Source organism: Sphaeramia orbicularis, chromosome 20 (assembly GCF_902148855.1).
Source record: "Sphaeramia orbicularis chromosome 20, fSphaOr1.1, whole genome shotgun sequence".
Taxonomy (NCBI): Eukaryota; Metazoa; Chordata; class Actinopteri; order Kurtiformes; family Apogonidae; genus Sphaeramia; species Sphaeramia orbicularis.
In genome coordinates this window covers 6,690,027-6,707,955 of record NC_043976.1, presented here as the reverse complement: position 1 = coordinate 6,707,955, position 17,929 = coordinate 6,690,027, and the positions used below count along the sequence as shown (strand labels likewise).

At 41.2% G+C, this 17,929-nt stretch overlaps 1 protein-coding gene across 1 annotated transcript in view; it reads left to right on the top strand.

Annotated features, from left to right (window-relative positions):
• The first annotated feature begins 323 nt into the window (after window positions 1-323).
• The window catches only part of tdrd15 (tudor domain containing 15), a 29,456-nt gene continuing 11,850 nt past the window's right edge, over window positions 324-17,929 (top strand). Inside the window, exons 1-3 of the mRNA XM_030123913.1 lie at window positions 324-355; window positions 11,289-11,926; window positions 11,984-16,922. Coding sequence (XP_029979773.1) covers window positions 324-355; window positions 11,289-11,926; window positions 11,984-16,922 — 5,609 coding nt within the window. The remainder of the gene's footprint in view (window positions 356-11,288; window positions 11,927-11,983; window positions 16,923-17,929) is intronic.

The following is a 17,929-nucleotide window of genomic DNA, read 5'->3' as shown; positions in this document are numbered from 1 at the left end:
TTAGACAAATTTATGAACAATATTTGAGAGAAATAGGCCTTTTGTGTACATAGAAAAAGTTTTAGATTGTTGAGTTCAGCTCATGAAAAATGGGAGCAAAAATAAAAGTGTGGCATTTATATTTTTGTTCAGTGTACATATGTATAATAAGTTTAATGGGATGGTCATGATTTTTTTGTATGGTATATATGGTGTGGTGGCAAGGATTTTGCCGTGGCGCAGCACCACGGGAAAACCTTACCAGCGGAAGTGCTGTGTATACCACTAAATTTTGATTTTGATTGCAGGTTTTCTTGAGAAAATCAGTTACCTATGTTGCTGTCATGGAGGTAGAACTGGGCTCCGAGCATCAAAAGTGAGTAAATGTGGAGAAATTAAAATGCGAACATCAGAAGACTGTCGTCTCTTATTTATCTATGATAGATATCTATTTATCTAAATGTGTTGGTCATATGTAATGGTATTGTCATAAAAAAATATGCCAACATATCCAAGTTTCTTATTCCAAAGACTTTTTTTTTTTTTTTTTAAATTTCCAGCTAAATAGATTAAAGACAGGGGTGCTCACACTTTTGTGAGCTACTTTTTAATGACCAACTTAAATGATCTAGGTACTCTGGAAATTGATAACTATATATTTATTTACAAATATTAATTCATGGTCCATACCTTGCTCTGATGTAGGGGTCTTTAACTAACATAGAATAAGGCCCACTAAGTCAGACCTCCTCTCCATTTAAGGTCCGAATAAGTACAAATACAGGTTTATGCTTTTTGTTAGATTAAGGCATTGAGAGATTTTACTAAACAACATACACATTTTCTCAGTTTTAAAGTAACACATTTTGGTTTGACATAGTGAAACCTTAACACAAGGAATCTGTTGTTGAGCACCCCTCTCTTGTCATGTAGTCTACAGATAGATTACAGATTGAAAGTAGGGATGTCACGATACCAAAAATTCAGGAACTGATACCGATACCACTAAAATCTCATGATTCTTGTTACCAAAGTCGATACCGCAGTACAAAAAAAAAAAAGGAAAAAGACTAATAACAACGCATGAACTTAAACAAGAAGCACTTTAAATATTTGCATATAAATGAATATTGTTATTGCCTCTAACTCTCTCATCTGTCTGCACTGTCAGTCACACTGTTTACTGTTTTGAATGCACAGACGTGATTGGCTGAGTGGTATCATGTGGGATGACTCTACATGCATGTAATTGATCTGTGCTAGGGCTGCAGCTATCAAATATTTTAATATTCGAGTATTCTACTGAAAATTCCTTCGATTAATTGAGTAATCGGATAAAACATATTTTTGCTTGGTTAAAAAGCAATTATAAATACACAAGAAGAAATAAAGTATTTCACTTAATAATGAAGGACCAGTTGTTTCCTTTTTTTTTTTTTTTTTGATAATTAACAGTTTTATTTGTCACATTCATATTGTGCATACACAACCAAATGTATTATCTTGACTAGAAACATTTCCAGCGAGGCAATTACAAATACAAATAAAAATAAATAAAATGTTATTACTTTCAACTTAGTATTTCTTGTAAGTATCAAAAATATAACGCATTAATACATTTAAAAAAAAAAAAAAAAGGCATAAACATTGCCTTTTTGATGTCCAACTTAACTTTGACAGCTGTAAGTTTCAGAATTTACAATTTAGACATAACAGGAATGCATTGTGCATCCATTATAAGAGGCAAGAAGTTTTGAACGGGAACTTGGAACAAGTTCATGCATTAAGTTTCACACATTTCTGCTATATTCAAGAGAATCAGGGCAATGGCCACCCCACCTTATCTGTCTGTCTCATAACCTATAACCCCCCCACACATACACACACACACACATCCAGTCAATTGATGATTCACTTCGTTTTAGCAAAAAGTAGTTGGACTTTGCAAAAATTTGGCCATGACAAGGTAAGAGAAAGCTTTGAGCAAGCCATGCACCATTTTGATTGTGCTTTTGGGAAATTAACCATGCATATCATGGGTGCACGGCTCGCTGCCTAAATCTATGCTTGTCACAATCGTAATAAACTAGCCACACATTCAACAGTAGCCATAATTAACAGAAACCTAGCCCTCCGCAGGGCTAACATTATGTTAGTAAACTACATTGATGTTAATCTCATGGATTTGCCCCACGTTAATTTTATTTTTATCTCGGGTTCTCTGCTCCATTCTGGGTGTCTTTGGAGAAGATGCTACATTGGAGATGTGCTGTTGTGGTATGGAAGGGCCGTGTTACAACGGATACATGTCACGGTGTTTACCCTGCTGTTCAGTCTGAAATGCTTCCACACTTTCAACATTTTCTGTCTTTTTTTATTGTGTTTTTCTTTTTTTTTTGTCTTTAGTCATCATTGTTGTATTCACTCGCCTCTTCCATCTTGCTGCTGCTTTATCTGAACACTTCCACTTCCTTTGCGTGAGTAACGTAAGCACGTTGTGCCACATCAAGTAGTCCGTGTGAAATGCTGTGCCTTGAGCTTTACAATTAAATAAGCGATTCCTCGAGGCAGAGAAAATTCCTCGATCATTTTTTGTAATCGAGGTACTCGAATTACTCGAGGAATTGTTTCACCCCTAGTCTGTGCGTTTACTCATCTACTCTACCATAAGCTGCGCTGGTTAAAATAGAAGTGGTCCACCACTTCCTGTAGGTCCGGGTCTGTATGGGACGGCTTCTGTGTCCGGATCAGCACCGCGGTCCGCCTGTTAGGAACTGCAGGTATAGTTATGCATTGTCATCATGTTATGCATGTTATGCATGATATATGAACAGCTGAAAATCAAAAATATCTGTGGTCAATATCAGCATGTAGGATAGATAGTATCACAAAATAAAAGACACCATGTGAAAGTACAGGAATTGCCCTAAATTTTGACACCAAGCACAATGTGCCTCTATAAATCCTTCTATGTTAAATGTTCAAATTGGTTGTTTTCGTCCTCATATTGTAGCATCTATGTAACAGTATAATGTATAATAGGGATAATAGTTCACAACATTGTTTTAACATTGCTTTACTGAAATACCCATATTATAAATACATTAGATCTTTGTAACCACAAAGTTCTTGGAAAACCACACGATGCCGTCATCAGCATTCAGTAACATTTCTATTTTTAGTTTACTGGCTGACAGGCCGTAAGCTATTGTTGTCATATGGCATCCGTCGTCGTCATCTGTCGTCCGTTACAAAAATTTCAATCGTCTTCTTCTCCGAAACCACAATTCCGATTGACTTCAGACTTGGTATGCAGCTTCTTTATGATGATGTCAACACAAGGTATTGAAATTATTTTGATCCGGATCTGACTCTGGATTTGGTGTGACTTTGAAAAATTTTACCATTATAATAGATAGGAAGTGGATCGATGCAATAAATCAGTAAGTATCAATGATATCAAGTTGGAATGTGAATTTTTTACAGATCTGATTGGAATATGACCAAAACATGGGCTATTTCTGTAATATAATAACTACACATAACTGGGTGATAATAAATGGCATCTGGATACATTTCCCAAAGCTTTTAATTTGGCCGGTAAGCTACAGGGCCATTGGTCCTATTTTAGTTCTTAGTCATAGACTGTCAGATAGAACAGCATGTATATTTACAGTTTGGATTTATAAAATTCTTTAGTGCCACATATGCGCACTATAATTGAAGTGTTAGCACTGTTGAGAAATAAAGCCTAAATCTAACATGGCCAGCAAACTTGCATCATGTACAGTTGGACAGCACATGTCTGATGAGTCAGAATATCACAAGAAAACTTATTGCAGGAGTGATAATCTTCTTAAAATATCTGAATTATCTGTAGAAGAAAAGGACCTGCTCTTTGCAAGATGTGGACTTATGGACACAACAGTAACCTCAAGTATGACTGTGTGTCTTCACCACAAGAAACTTTATCTTGACAAATATGAACACTTGCAAAAATCATGCCGTAATCCTTTCTCCCTTCACACTAAGTCTGTGAAAGGGGCCTCGCGTGTAGTGGATATTATAACAGCAAATGAGGTGAGTTCTAAAACGGGAAAGGACATAAAAGCTGGTCAAAAGCTTTGTCCAAAATGTCTAGCCAAAGTTAAAGCCAGAGAAACTGATACTGAGACTGAGAGTACTGAAGAAGATCCATCTTATGAACCAAGTGAAGTTACATTTTCTAAACTAAATAAAAGTATCTTCTTGACTCTGCAATACATACATTTGAACACTTGAAAATAACTAAATTTTCTGTTATATGGCTAAAATATGGGGGCGAAAACGTCCATATTTAATCTGAACAATTAACATAGAAGGATTTATTGAAGCAAGTTGTGATTGGTGTCAAAATTTAGGGCAATTCCTGTACTTTCACATGGTGTCTTTTATTTTGTGATACTACTTATCCCACATGCTGATATTGACCTTTGAATCCGAAGGTCAGACAGATATTTTTGATTTTCAGCTGTTCATATATCATACATAACATAACATAGGACCTTCATTTTACGCAGATCCATTCCCTGAGTAGCCAAGATATAGCACATAAAATTTAAAATGAATATGATGATTAGTTTTTGTGTAATGAGTGGCCAAAAGTAGCATTTTAGAAGTTCGTGATGGATAAAATCTCAACATTGTCATTCTCTGTAACATGCAATTATTAATTTTAGGTGAATATTTTCACATTTCTTAGGACTATAGATTCCTGTGAAATGATTTTGAAAATTTCAGACCTCTAGGTCTTATTGTACAGAAGTTATAGAAGTCTGAAAATAGCTGAAAATTTCAAGTCTTAATTTTGGTTGCAATTTTAGGGTACCCCCTACCCACTTCAGATGGTCATGACTTTGGAACTATTTGCAATTAAGCCTTGAAATTTTGGATTTTTCCATCATATGTAATGTACTAGATTCTAGTACTTACTTTTAGTAACCAGAAGTATGTAAAAATTTAGAAAAATCTGAGAGGGTCAGGTGAGGATCACTTGATGAAATTATCAGGACACCCTAGCCCGGAGGTCGATGATCGACTTCGTTGTCGTGTCATCAGACCTCCGGCTGCGTGTTTTGGACACTCGGGTGAAGAGAGGGGCAGAGCTGTCAATCGATCACCACCTGGTGGTGAGTTGGATTCACTGGCAAAAGAGAAAGCCGGACAGACCCGGCAGGCCCAAACGTGTTGTGAGGGTCTGTTGGGAATGTTTGGCAGAGTCCAATGTCAGTGCGGTCTTCAACTCTCACCTCCGGGAGAGCTTCTCCCAGATCCCGGGGGAGGTTGGGGACATTGAGTCCGAGTGGACCATGTTCTCCACCTCCATTGTCGAAGCAGCTGCTCGGAGCTGTGGCCGCAGGGTCTCTGGTGCCTGTCGTGGCGGCAATCCCTGAACCCGGTGGTGGACCCCGGAAGTAAGGATGCCGTTAAGCTGAAGAAGGAGTCTTATCGAGCCTTGTTGGCTCGTGGGACTCCGGGGGCAGCTGATGGGTACTGGAAGACCAAGCGTGCTGCAGCCCAAGCTGTTGTGGAGGCAGAAACTCAGGTCTGGGTGGAGTTTGGGGAGGCCATGGAGGAAGACTATCGGTCAGCCTCGAGGAAATTCTGGCAAACCATTCGGCACCTCAGGAGGGGAAAGCAGTTCCCTGCCAGCACTGTTTACAGTGGAAGTGGGGAGTTGCTGACCTTGGCTGGGGATATTGTAGGACGGTGGAAGGAATACTTCGAGGATCTCCTCAATCCCACTGCCACATCATCCATGGAGGAAGCAGAGGCTGAGGTCTCAGAGGTGGACTCATCCATCACCCAAGCTGAAGTCACCGAAGTGGTTGGCAAGCTCCTTGGTGACAGAGCACCGGGGGTGGATGAGATTCGCCCTGAGTACCTTAAGTCTCTGGATGTGCAGGGACTGTCTTGGCTGACACGTCTCTGTAACATCGCGTAGCAGTCGGGGACAGTACCTCTGGACTGGCAGACCCCCTTTTTAAGAAGGGGGACCGGAGGATGTGTTCCAACTACAGGGGGATCACACTCCTCAGCCTCCCGGGGAAAGTCTATTCCAGGGTACTGGAGAGGAGGATCCAACCAATAGTCGAACCTCAGATCCAGGAGGAACAATGCGGTTTTCGTCCTGGTCGCGGAACACTGGACCAGCTCTATACCCTCCATAGGGTGCTCGAGGGTTCATGGGAGTTCGCCCAACCGGTCCACATGTGTTTTGTGGATTTGGAGAAGGCGTTCGACCGTGTCCCTCGTGATATCCTGTGGGGGGTGCTTTGGGAGTATGGGGTCCGGGGCCCTCTGTTAAGGGCAGTCCGGTCCTTGTATGACCAAAGCAGGAGCCTGGTTCGCATTGCCGGTGTAGTATGGAATATGGACCCCCTGGAATATGGACCCGGGGTCCTGATTCCGCAGCGGAATATGGACCCCCCCTATGGAAAATGGACCCCCCTCCAAATTTAGGGAATGAATTATTTTTTTTTAAGTTTTGAATTATAAACACATAAAATAGAAACAAAACAACATTTTGCAAACAAAATTTCTTTGTGTTCTGTTATTGTGTGATCTGTCTGAGGGAAAAGAGAGTACAAGAACATGTATCAAACGACCGTCACCGCCACAGTGACGTCACAATGGGAGGCCAGGCTGTACGGGGAGGTACACTCATGCTGCAAGGCTTCACTACAGGGCCCAGCTTTTTTTTTTTTGTTTGTGGTGGTGGTGGGGCAACCCCCACCCCCACCTCTGATAATTTTCTTAGAAATAAGCATTTAGGCCCCTAATATGTAGAAATTATTAAATGCAGTACTGTATGAAATAATGGTTATTTTTAACTGTACTGGTCATGTGAGAAATAAAATCTTACACAGGGAAGGGGTAAAAGATAGCTTATTGTCAAACGAGTTGTTTCCATGGTTTTTTCCCGAGCTTTAGCTCGGGAAAAACCCTGGAAACAACTCGTTTGACAATAAGCTTATCTTTCACCCCTTCCCTATGTAAGATTTTATTAATATAACAAATAAATATAAAATATAACACACTGAATGACAGACCCATTTATATGACAACAGTTCTTTCCATGTAATGTAACACCTTAAGGAAGCTTACAAGCTCTTTGACAGTGATTGACAGTGAGACTGGCTTCACTCCGGCCCCACCACTGATCTTCAACACAGTTGATACTCAGTGGCAGTCTGATCGGGCCAAGATCCTGGGGTTTCGGGTCAGGAAGAAGATTCCACCATCACCAGCTGAGCAGACCATCAGCCATGAAGAGGAGCCACTCAACACCATTGCCATGCGTGGTGATGGTAACTGTTTCTTCCGGACAATTTCCTACTTCCTCACAGGTGCCCAGACAAACCACCGCATTCTCCGTGCCATCACCCTCCAGTACATGAAGGAGAACAACGCCACCTTCAGCAACTTTGCAGAACAGGACGACTACGCAGATGTCAGCAACATGGCCCAGACTGGAGAGTATGCCACAGAAGTAGAAATACTTGCTGTGGCCAGCTTACTCGCCACACCCATCTGGACCTACTCACCATTTGGGGAGGAACACAGGTGGCAGTGCTATGCGCCACTTTCTGGCCTTCCTTCACCTTGTGAGGCTTCACCAAAAGCCATGTTTGTGAAGAACATGTTTGAACATTTTGAGCCTGTCATAACAGTGTAATTTGCCATTCAGTGTGATATCTGTGATATTGTTACATTTTTAACTTTGTATAATACTTGTTATATACCTCAATAAATATGTTTTTTTTAAAATGTTGTTTTGTTTCCATTATATGTGTGTATATATATATATATATATACATATATATGTATATTCCAAAAATAATAAAAAGAATTAACCATTCCCTAAATTTGGAGGGGGGTCCATTTTCCATAGGGGGGGGTCCATATTCCGCTGCGGAATATGGACCCCCGGGTCCATATTCTATGGGGGTCCATTTACAATCTCACACCGGCAGTAAGTCAGACCTGTTCCAGGTGCATGTTGGACTCCGGCAGGGCTGCCCTTTGTCACCGGTTCTGTTCATAATTTTTATGGACAGAATTTCTAGGCGCAGCCAGGGGCCGGAGGGGGTCCGGTTTGGGGACTACAGGATTTCATCTCTGCTTTTGCAGATGACGTCCTGTTGGCCTCATCGAACCTGGGCCTTCAGCATGCCCTGGGGCGGTTTGCAGTCGAGTGTGAAGTGAGCGGGATGAGGATCAGCACCTCCAAATCCATGGCCATGGTTTGGAAAAAGGTGGTCTGCCCTCTCCGGGTAGGTGGGGGGCCCTTGCCCCAAGTGGAGGAGTTCAAGTATCTCGGGGTCTTGTTCACGAGTGAGGAAAGGATGGAGCGTGAGATTGACAGACGGATTGGTGCAGCGTCTGCAGTGATGCAGTCATTGTATCAGTCTGTTGTGGTGAAGAAGGAGCTGAGCCGAGAGGCGAAGCTCTTGATTTACCGGTCAATCTACGTTCCTACCCTCACCTGTGGTCATGAGCTTTGGGTCATGACCGAAAGGACAAGATCCCGGATACAAGTGGTTGAAATGAGCTTCCTCCGTAAGGTGGCTGGGCGCACCCTTAGGGATAGGGTGAGGAGCTCAGTCACCAGGGAGGAGCTCGGAGTAGAGCCGCTGCTCCTCCACATCAAGAGGGGCCAGCTGAGGTGGTTCTGGCATTTGTTTTGGATGCCTCCTGGACACCTCCCTGGGGAGGTGTTCCGGGCATGTCCCACCGGGAGGAGACCTCGGGGAAGACCTAGGACACGCTGGAGAGAGTATGTCCTTCAGACTATGTCCTCGGGGTCCCCCAGTAAGAGCTGGAGGAGGTGTCTGGGGAGAGGGAAGTCTGGGCATCCCTGCTTAGACTGTTACACCCGCGACCTGGCCCCGGATAAAGCGGAGGATAATGGATGGATGGGAAGAGCTGTTGTGCGATTGATTGTATGAACAGGTTTAAAAAGCAGTCGGAGCTATCGTTTTACAGGCACCGAAAGACAAAAAAGAGAAGTAGATGGATCCACAAATCCAGGAGACCAAACCTAGATTTGTGGATCCCGTTTCATGTCAGGTAACATTAATTTATGCTGTATTTTTGGTTAAAATCATACCTTAAATGACACATTGTTTTGGCTAATGTTACTTCTTAGTAAAGCTCTTGGTTTCATGATCAGATCTTTCATGGTTTTTGTGTTCATTTTGTGATTATGAACCTACATGATTAGTAAACTAACTTAAACTGAGGCTAACCCAGTTTTTCAGATACGGGGGTACTGGGGAATAATAATAAATAATAAAGTCAAATACAAAAAGAATTACAATGTTATGAGAAAAAGTTGTAATTATAAAAAAAAAAACCTTGAAAATGTCATTCGTTTATGAGATCAAAATTGTCATATTCCGACAAAGCCATAATACAAAAATAATGTCATAATTTAAAAACAGGTGGGAAAAATATCCTAATTTCCCAGAATACAGTGGTACCCTGCTGGTCCACAGCAGTAGTACCTGTGTTGTATAAAGTACTTGATATTAGCTAGATGTAAATATCCACAGTACCAGTAGATCATGCATATCTTCACTGGGGTCAGTACATGGTCTACTGTAAATGGACTTTGGATCAGCTGCTTCTCTGCCCAGTTTCGGACCCTGGATGTCAGAGATGATGACACCATGTATATTTGTTTCCAGTAAAAATAGCAATGATCCCCTACACCCTGGATGTCCGGATACACAATTTCTGTCTGCATGTCAATGTTCACGGACCGCTTGTTCTTTGGTAGCTCGTACAGATCCATGTTGAGTCCAGTTGTTCTCAATTTAATTTCATATTTTACATTTTCCGGTCTCGCTGTGTTTACTGCTATACTCCCACATGTTGAGCAGGTTGGTTTTTGCCACTCAGTCTGACTTAGAGGGGCGTGGCCCGGGGGGGGGGGGGAGTGACGTATGTGCATACCCTCTATAATAAAATGACAAAAAAAAATTGCTGTCAACTAATTTTCATGGTTGATTACGTTGACTAAGCAGACTAATCGTGGCAGCAGTAGTTGTAACACAAGTGCTATTGAATATGTACCAAGTAAAATATTACTGAAAATTGATTAGTTATGCCTTACACTACTGCGTTACCGCAAGAAGTAATCCATTACTGTAATCCATTACTTTTGTAATGCAGTACTCCCAACACTGGCGGTGCCAGGTGTGGACTTTTAGTGGGGATAGAGTTTTCCTGTCAAACCTGAATACAGTTGGCTTGAGGTTAATTTTCTAGAGTCTGTGACTTCAAAATCACACTATCTTCATATACAGTCATCCTCAAAATTATTCATACCCCTGGCATTTTTTGTGATTTGTTTGTTTTTGTGATGAAATGAATGAGTTTCGTCAAGTTTGTTTGTGACTTATATGTGATACACAAGTGAGGGAATAACTACAAATGACACTTGAAGAAATGCCTTATTTCAGGAGTATTCTGTTAGTGGATTTCTAAAAAATGCCATGTTCAAAATTATTCATACCTTAGGTTTATTAAGTCCTCTGTCTTTTCTTAGCAGTCAGTTGAGTAGCCTTTGTTCTTACTGATGGTTCCTGTAAGTGTCCACAGGCATTCTTATGTCTCCTGTGGGACTTTGGTCCATTCTTCCTGGGCCAAAGCCTCCAGCTGGATACGGTTTGATGGTCTCCTACCCATCACTCTGGTCTTCAGCTCCCTCCACAGATTCTCAATATGATTTAGATCAGGGGTGCCCAACCCTGGTCCTCGAGGGCTACTATCCTGCATGTTTTAGATGTATCCCTCTTCCAACCCACCTGATTCAAATGATAGGCCTATCAACAGGCTCTGCAGAAGCCTGATAATGACCGTCAGGTGTGCTGGGAGAGGGATACATCTAAAACATGCAGGATAGTAGCCCTCGAGGACCAGGGTTGGGCACCCCTGATTTAGATGATAATTTCAAAATATCTTAAGAAAAATCCCAATTTAAAGAGACCTTTATCCATTCACAATGGAGCTTCTGTGCTTTATTTTGTCTGCTGGGAAGAAATTGTTTCATAAATCTACCATGTGACACGAATCCTGTTGCGTATTTTTCATTTAATCTTTAACATCTCTACTAATATCTTAATGTTGAAATCTGATGTCTCAAATTTTCTTTCTCACATTTGTTCTTACTTTAAAGAATTCCATTCAATTTTCATTGTTACCACATAAGAAGTTTGAAATATGTAATAGAAATTAGTAATAGAAACCACTTATACTTGCAGGTCTCAGGATTCAGTTCCATCAGGACCTCAAGCTCCTTACTATGTGGACCTCAAGTTAACTCACCTGGACTGGAACCCAGAAGCAACTCTGATACAATTCCAGGGACAGTACCTGACCATATGTGAACTTGACTACACCATCTTACATAGGGAAATGCAGAAGAAGCCAAAGGTCAAAGCAGTAGTCAGTATTGGAGACTTTTGCCTTGTAGAAGATTTGACTTCAGGCCACTGGTACAGAGGAAGAGTTCAGAACCAGAAAAAGAACTTGTTTGATGTGTTCCTCATAGACCATGGGAATATTTTGAGTGTCGACATCACCCACATATCATCGTGTTCAAACGACCTGTTAATCCTTCCCCCAAAGATAGTTTGTGGATTTCTTTCAAGTGTGCTGTTGTTTCAGGACAGTTGTCAATTTGATGTGGACAGGTACTTTTCGAGCCTGATTGGAAGAAATGTCACAGGTTACATTCAAGCCCACCTGCCTTATGAAACCCTCTTGTTGGAAGCTCCAGACATCAACAGTGACCTTGTTAGACATGGTTTTGGAAGACATGTGGACACTAATACATTCCTCTTTTTAGTCCAGACACTCACAGAGGTGCCTTTGGTGCAAAACATCAAAACGGTGCCAAATTTACACGTGAAGAAGCCAAGAGGACAAGAATTCTGCTTCAAACTGTCTGCTTTACAAGGATATATTGACATTTTGTCAGTTAGTGGACCTAGATTGAGCTGTGGGACATGTGCTAAAGTGCGAGTCAGTGCTGCTGTTGACCCAGGACTGTTTTACTGTCAAATGGTCAACATGGAGGCAGTCATTAAAGAAATGTCAAAGAAGCTGGCTGTAGTATGTGAGCATAAAATCAAAGATGTCAAACACATGACAGAAAACATTGATCAGCTCTGCTCAGTTAAAAGTAAAGATGAGAACTGGTACAGATGCTTTGTGCCATATCTCCCAGTGAACTCACAAATTAGAGTGTTGTTCATCGATTATGGGTACTTTGAAACTGTCAGAGTTGAGAATATCTGTAGTTTGCCACCTGATATCTGGTCAGTACCCATCATGGCTTTTCCATGTGCACTCTCCTGTCAGGATGACATGGTGAAAATTAAGCAAATAAGTTTTCTCAAGGCAGGTCTGCTTGGAGGAGTCTTAGATGTGGAAATAAATAGATTTGACAAAGAACATCATTGCTACTCTATCACAGTACATGGTGTTGATCATAATCCTGTGGCATTACCAGATCCTGTCCAACATCTTACTAAAATGGACCCCGTTGACTCAGACTCTATGACGAAGAATAATTCACTTCTGGGTGGCTATTTGTGCTGTGAAACGATCATGAACGAAGTAATGAACAAAATACGGGAAGAGGTAGAGGTGGACTCTGTTTTTGTTGGATATGTTGAACATGTCCACAGTCCTACTGAGTTTTGGATCAGAACACAAAAACGTAATGATGAGTTTGAAGAACTGATGATGAAAATGACCAGTTACTACAGTCAAGTGAAACTGGATGAGGATGTGCTAGAAGATCCTCAGCCTGGTACCATCTGTAGTGCGATGTATGAGGCAGACATGCATTTCTACAGAGCTGTAGTGACAGACATTCTTGAACATGGAGCTGAAGTCTTTTTCATTGATTTTGGGAACATTGAAAAAGTGCCAAAGATGTTGATCAAGAACATACCAGAGACATTTGCCAGTAAAACGGCCTTTGCCCTCCGGTCTACTCTTGCTAATGTCGCCCCTTTGGATGAAGTCTGGACCAGCAACAATTGTGACTTCTTCAGACAAGCTGTGTCAAATAAAGCCCTGCTAGTCCATGTTGTCCAGATAAGGAAAGACAAATTTGTTGTTGATCTCCATGAACTGGAACGTGACAGTGACAGTATCACAGAGCTCTTGATCTCTTCCAGCCAGGCTCTCTACGTAAAGGCCATTCCCAGAGAAGTTGTGCAAAATGCAAAACAAAACAAGACACAGTTCTCAAGACATTGTACATTATCAGACATCAGTGGGAATACAGAGCAATGGGAGGACTGTAAGAAAGAACAACAAACACGCAAAAACGAAGCTGAAAAGCCCAAAGCTTCTGCTGGCTTCAGAGCTCTCACCATCAAGCCTGGTTATGAGTTTGCTGTGTGCTGCTCTTACATTAACTCTCCATATGATTTCTGGTGCCAGCCTTTAGATAAAGCTCCAGCTTTAAAGGCACTGATGACTGAAATTCAGGCCTACTACTCAACATTCACTATCGCCCTCCAGCCAGGAGTTTTGTGTTGTGTTGTGAAGTCACCTCAGGATGGACGATGGTACAGGGCTTTCATCACAGAAATACAACAGAGTCATGCAAGAGTGATGTTAGTTGACTATGGCTTCACCATCCAAGTCGAGCACAACAGTGTTCAATCAATCCTGCCAGAATATATGGCTCTGGAAGGACAAGCTTTTAAGTGCAGCCTTAAAAGTCTCATTGAACCAGTTGACCCCGTAAATGAAGGGGATTGGAGTCCAGATGCATGCAACTTTCTGGAAAATTTTATCAATAACAGCACCAACAGCGTAAGATGTAAGGTTGTCTTACAGCTGAATGTGAAAAGCAAGCTATGCAATGTTGTTGATCTCTGCAACATCCAAACTCAGCAGAACATAACAGATGTGCTTGTGGAGCAAAATCTGGCGAGAAAAACAGCCATTTTACCAAAACAATTGTCAGCAGTGTTTCCTGAGTCTTTTGTCTTTTCACCATATGGTCTAAGTCCAGGAAATGAAGAACAAGTGTACATCACTCATGTTAGCAGTCAGTGGGAGATTTACGGCCAGCTGGAGAAAAACGCTAAAATCATTGAAGAGCTTGAATCCAAAATCGCAGAGGAGAACAAGAAAATGATGGAAACCAGTACAAGAGCTGTGGTTAGGAAGCTGTGTCTGGCAAAATACTTGGATGGCAAATGGTACAGAGGCTTGGTACATCCTGTTCCGTCACCACTGCATCTGTGTGTGTACTTTGTGGATTACGGAAACATGATCATAGCTGAGAAAGCGAATGTTGTGTTCGTCCCAAGAGACTCCACTTATCTGCTGTACACTCCAATGCAGGGTTTCAGATTTACCCTGGCTTCAGTGTCGAAAGAAGTGCTTTATGCTGATGTCAAGGAATGGCTTGATGGAACAGTCCTCAACAAGCAAATGAGAGCTTTTGTTGTCGGAAAGACTGACAATGGATCATTTGATGTTGAGTTGTTTGATGGGGAAGTTAACATCAATAAGAAAGTACAGGAGCTCATTCTCAGCCTTTCACCTAAGCCAAAGACAGTTGTGAGTTTTGACACAAGAAGCAGGAAACCAAACAAACATGCCCACAGAGGAACTAATTCCAGGCAGGCAACACAGAAAAAACAAAACTACACAAAGAATTTTCCTGTGAAAGCTCAAAACAAGAACATAAAAGCAAAACATCGCAAACATACAAATGAGACACAAAAGACCATGACAGAATTTAAAATAAAACATGAGAGAAGTCACAATTCAACTACAAACGAGCCACAACAAACTAAGGAAGCCAATATCGCTCAGATTTCCCATTTACCAGCCAGCAAAGTAAGGGCAGGCTTCAGAGCAAAGTGTTTCATTTCTCACATGGACTCGATCAGCAGTTTTTGCCTTCAGCTTTTAGAGGATGAAGCTGACATCCTAAAAATGGAAGATCACCTCAACTCGTGTGTCTTCAGAGACTCTTTACAGACCTGTGCATCAGTGAAGTTGAAAAGGAATGACCTTGTTCTTGCTGAGTACAAGAAAGATGGTGCTCTGTATCGTGCTGTTGTGAAGGACTATGAAGGAAGTTCCAGTTTAAAGGTAGAGTTTATAGACTACGGTAACTCAGCTGTAATAAAGGAGGAGAACATCTATTCCATACCAAAAGATTATATCTCTCAGCATCGATTTGGTATAACATGCTCCCTGTTGGATGCAAGTGCCTGGGAAAGTAATGCTTCCTTCTCTGACACTGTTATGGACAATCCTGTTATGGTTGACTTTGTACATCAGAATGGAAGTCATTGGGAAGTCAAGATTGAGATTCTTAATGGAGCAGTTTCAGTGAAACATGAAACATCTGTAGAAAATGCAAGTGTACAAGAAAAGGAGGAGGAATTTGTCACATCTCAAATATTGGAGGAAGTGAGATCCTGTGAAGAGAGCTGCCCTGAAATAAGAGAAGATGAAGTCACTGAATGTCAAAGGTTAAGTCCAGCTGTGAAAGGTGAATGCAAAACTCTCACATCAAAAGAAGTATGTGTCACCCTTTTGGCCAAAAACAAGAGTGTTTCAACTAAGAATCAGAGGGACTCATTAAAGTTGACTGTCAAAGGGGAAAACAGTGACAATGCAATGGAACCTCCCACTATTAATGTTACAAATACGGAGAGCGGAAAGGTTCTGTCTGTCCAGAGCAATGGAGATTTTTACATTAGACTTAATGAAGGCAGTGATAAACTTGTCATTTTGGAAAAACTCATTGCTGACAGCTTAGAAAAATGTGAAACACTGCCTGAAGAGGACGTCAAAGAAGGCCTAAAATGTTTAGTTCGTGTAGACAACCAGTGGCAAAGGGCTGTTGTTCAACATGTAGACCAGAAGAGGTGTCAGGTCCTCTTGGTGGATCATGGAATAACACAGGGAGTCCCACGTGATTCCATAACACAACAGTGTAACAGTCTCACAAATATCCCAGCTTTTGCAGTGCTGTGCAGGTTGAAGTACTTTACTGAACTGCTTGAGTTCAGTGAGGAAGCAGAGAATGATCAGAAACTGTGTTATGAAACTCTCAAAACAATGATCGGCAAGGAAGTCAAGCTGGTGTTTTTGCATTGTTCAGAAACTGATCACCTTTGGTTTGTTGAAATAGTTCTAAATGAACCATCCCTTTTTCGTCAGATCTCAACCTCACTGCAGAAAAATGAAGCAATGATCACACAGTCACCTGCTGAAACCCAAACTGAAGATTCAAGTCTTCCTCAGCAGCTTGAGTTTGCTCCAGTCCACATAGACAGAGAATATTCAGGTTTTGTTGCTGCAGTGACAACACCCTTTGAGTTCTGTGTTGTGTTGGAGGACTCGCATTTCATCCTGAATATAGTGTCCAACATGTTGAATGAAATTCCTCAGCTAACTGTTCCTCTTCTAGAAGCCCACATCATCCCTGGTACCAGCTGCATGTTGAAATCAGACTCCAATGGCAAGTGGTGCAGGGCTGAAATTATGCACTCTGACACCACAATAGTCCTAAATCTTGTGGACTATGGACATTATGAATGCTTGCCATATGAAGAACGATTTAAATTGAAAAGACTTCCAGAGAAGATAATGAAACTCCCGAAGTTTACATACCCCTGCGTCTTGAGAGGGGTGAAGCCTAGTGAGGGGGGCAGTCAGTGGAATGATGAGGCAGCATTTTTCTTCAAGCAATGTATGTACCAAAAGAACATCAAGATCTTCTTCAGAGAGTTTGTGTCAAACATTCACTGGAAGGTAGATGTCCTGGCAGATGGAGTTCATGTGACCAAGAAGCTGGTGAACGCCGGACATGCCAGTTATGTGGACATCATGTTAGGACTGAGGTATGCCCTGATCCCTGCATACGCATTGTAACATACAGTTCATGTGATGTCATGTTTCATTTTCCATTCTGGATGCCTGTTGTAGTAGTTTAGATCATGGGTAGGCAACCTGTGAATTTAGAACCACATGCTGTACTCTTACTTATGTTTTATTTTCAGCTATTTTAATTCATTACAATGAAATGCAATAAAAAATGCCAGGTTGTCAAGATGAAATAGCATTGAAGTAAGATGGATCTAAACAGACCTGGATTCAAATCTTAACAAATCTCTTCCACAAACGGGTTGAGCTCCACTTCAACATGAAGAAAATTAACTATAGCAATTCAATTTCAAGTCCAAGAAGAGTTTGTGTTTTAGTAGTAAAGGTTACCAGCCTCGGGTTTAGACATTGGAAACTTAGATTAGAAGAAAAATTACAAGAAATTTTCTTATCAAAATGAAACCTTTATGTCCTCAGAAGTTAAATTAACCAGTAGATCAATGCATAATGTAACAAATTAAAACAGGCAATTGATCAGTAAATAAAATAAGTAAATAGTTGACAATAAACTGTCAACTCTAAGTCTGTTTAAAAAAATCTGATTCTGGTTTTTACCCAAAAATTCAGCATCTCTGAATATACAAATATTATATAATGTAAGGTCAGAGTTTAGCATGATGATGCTTCCTGCTGTACCAAATGTCAATTTTCATGGTATGAGTAGGAATTCTTCAATGGCTCTGTAAAGTACTTGCAAAAGTCAACAGTAGATTACAATTAGCTCCAGAATACAGACCCTGTTTACAGAGAAGTTTGAACTAGGGCTGGGTGATCTCATCATCTCAGAGGGTCATCGATATTAATTTGGCATATGATTTATTTGTCAGAGGGATTGTCCAGGTGCATGAGTAAGTATTATTACTCTGCTGCAGATCCGGCTTCTTAACTCCAGGACAATCAAGGCATTTAATGAAACACTGCAGCATTGCAGATGCATGTTTGTACAGGGACAGGGGGACAATTG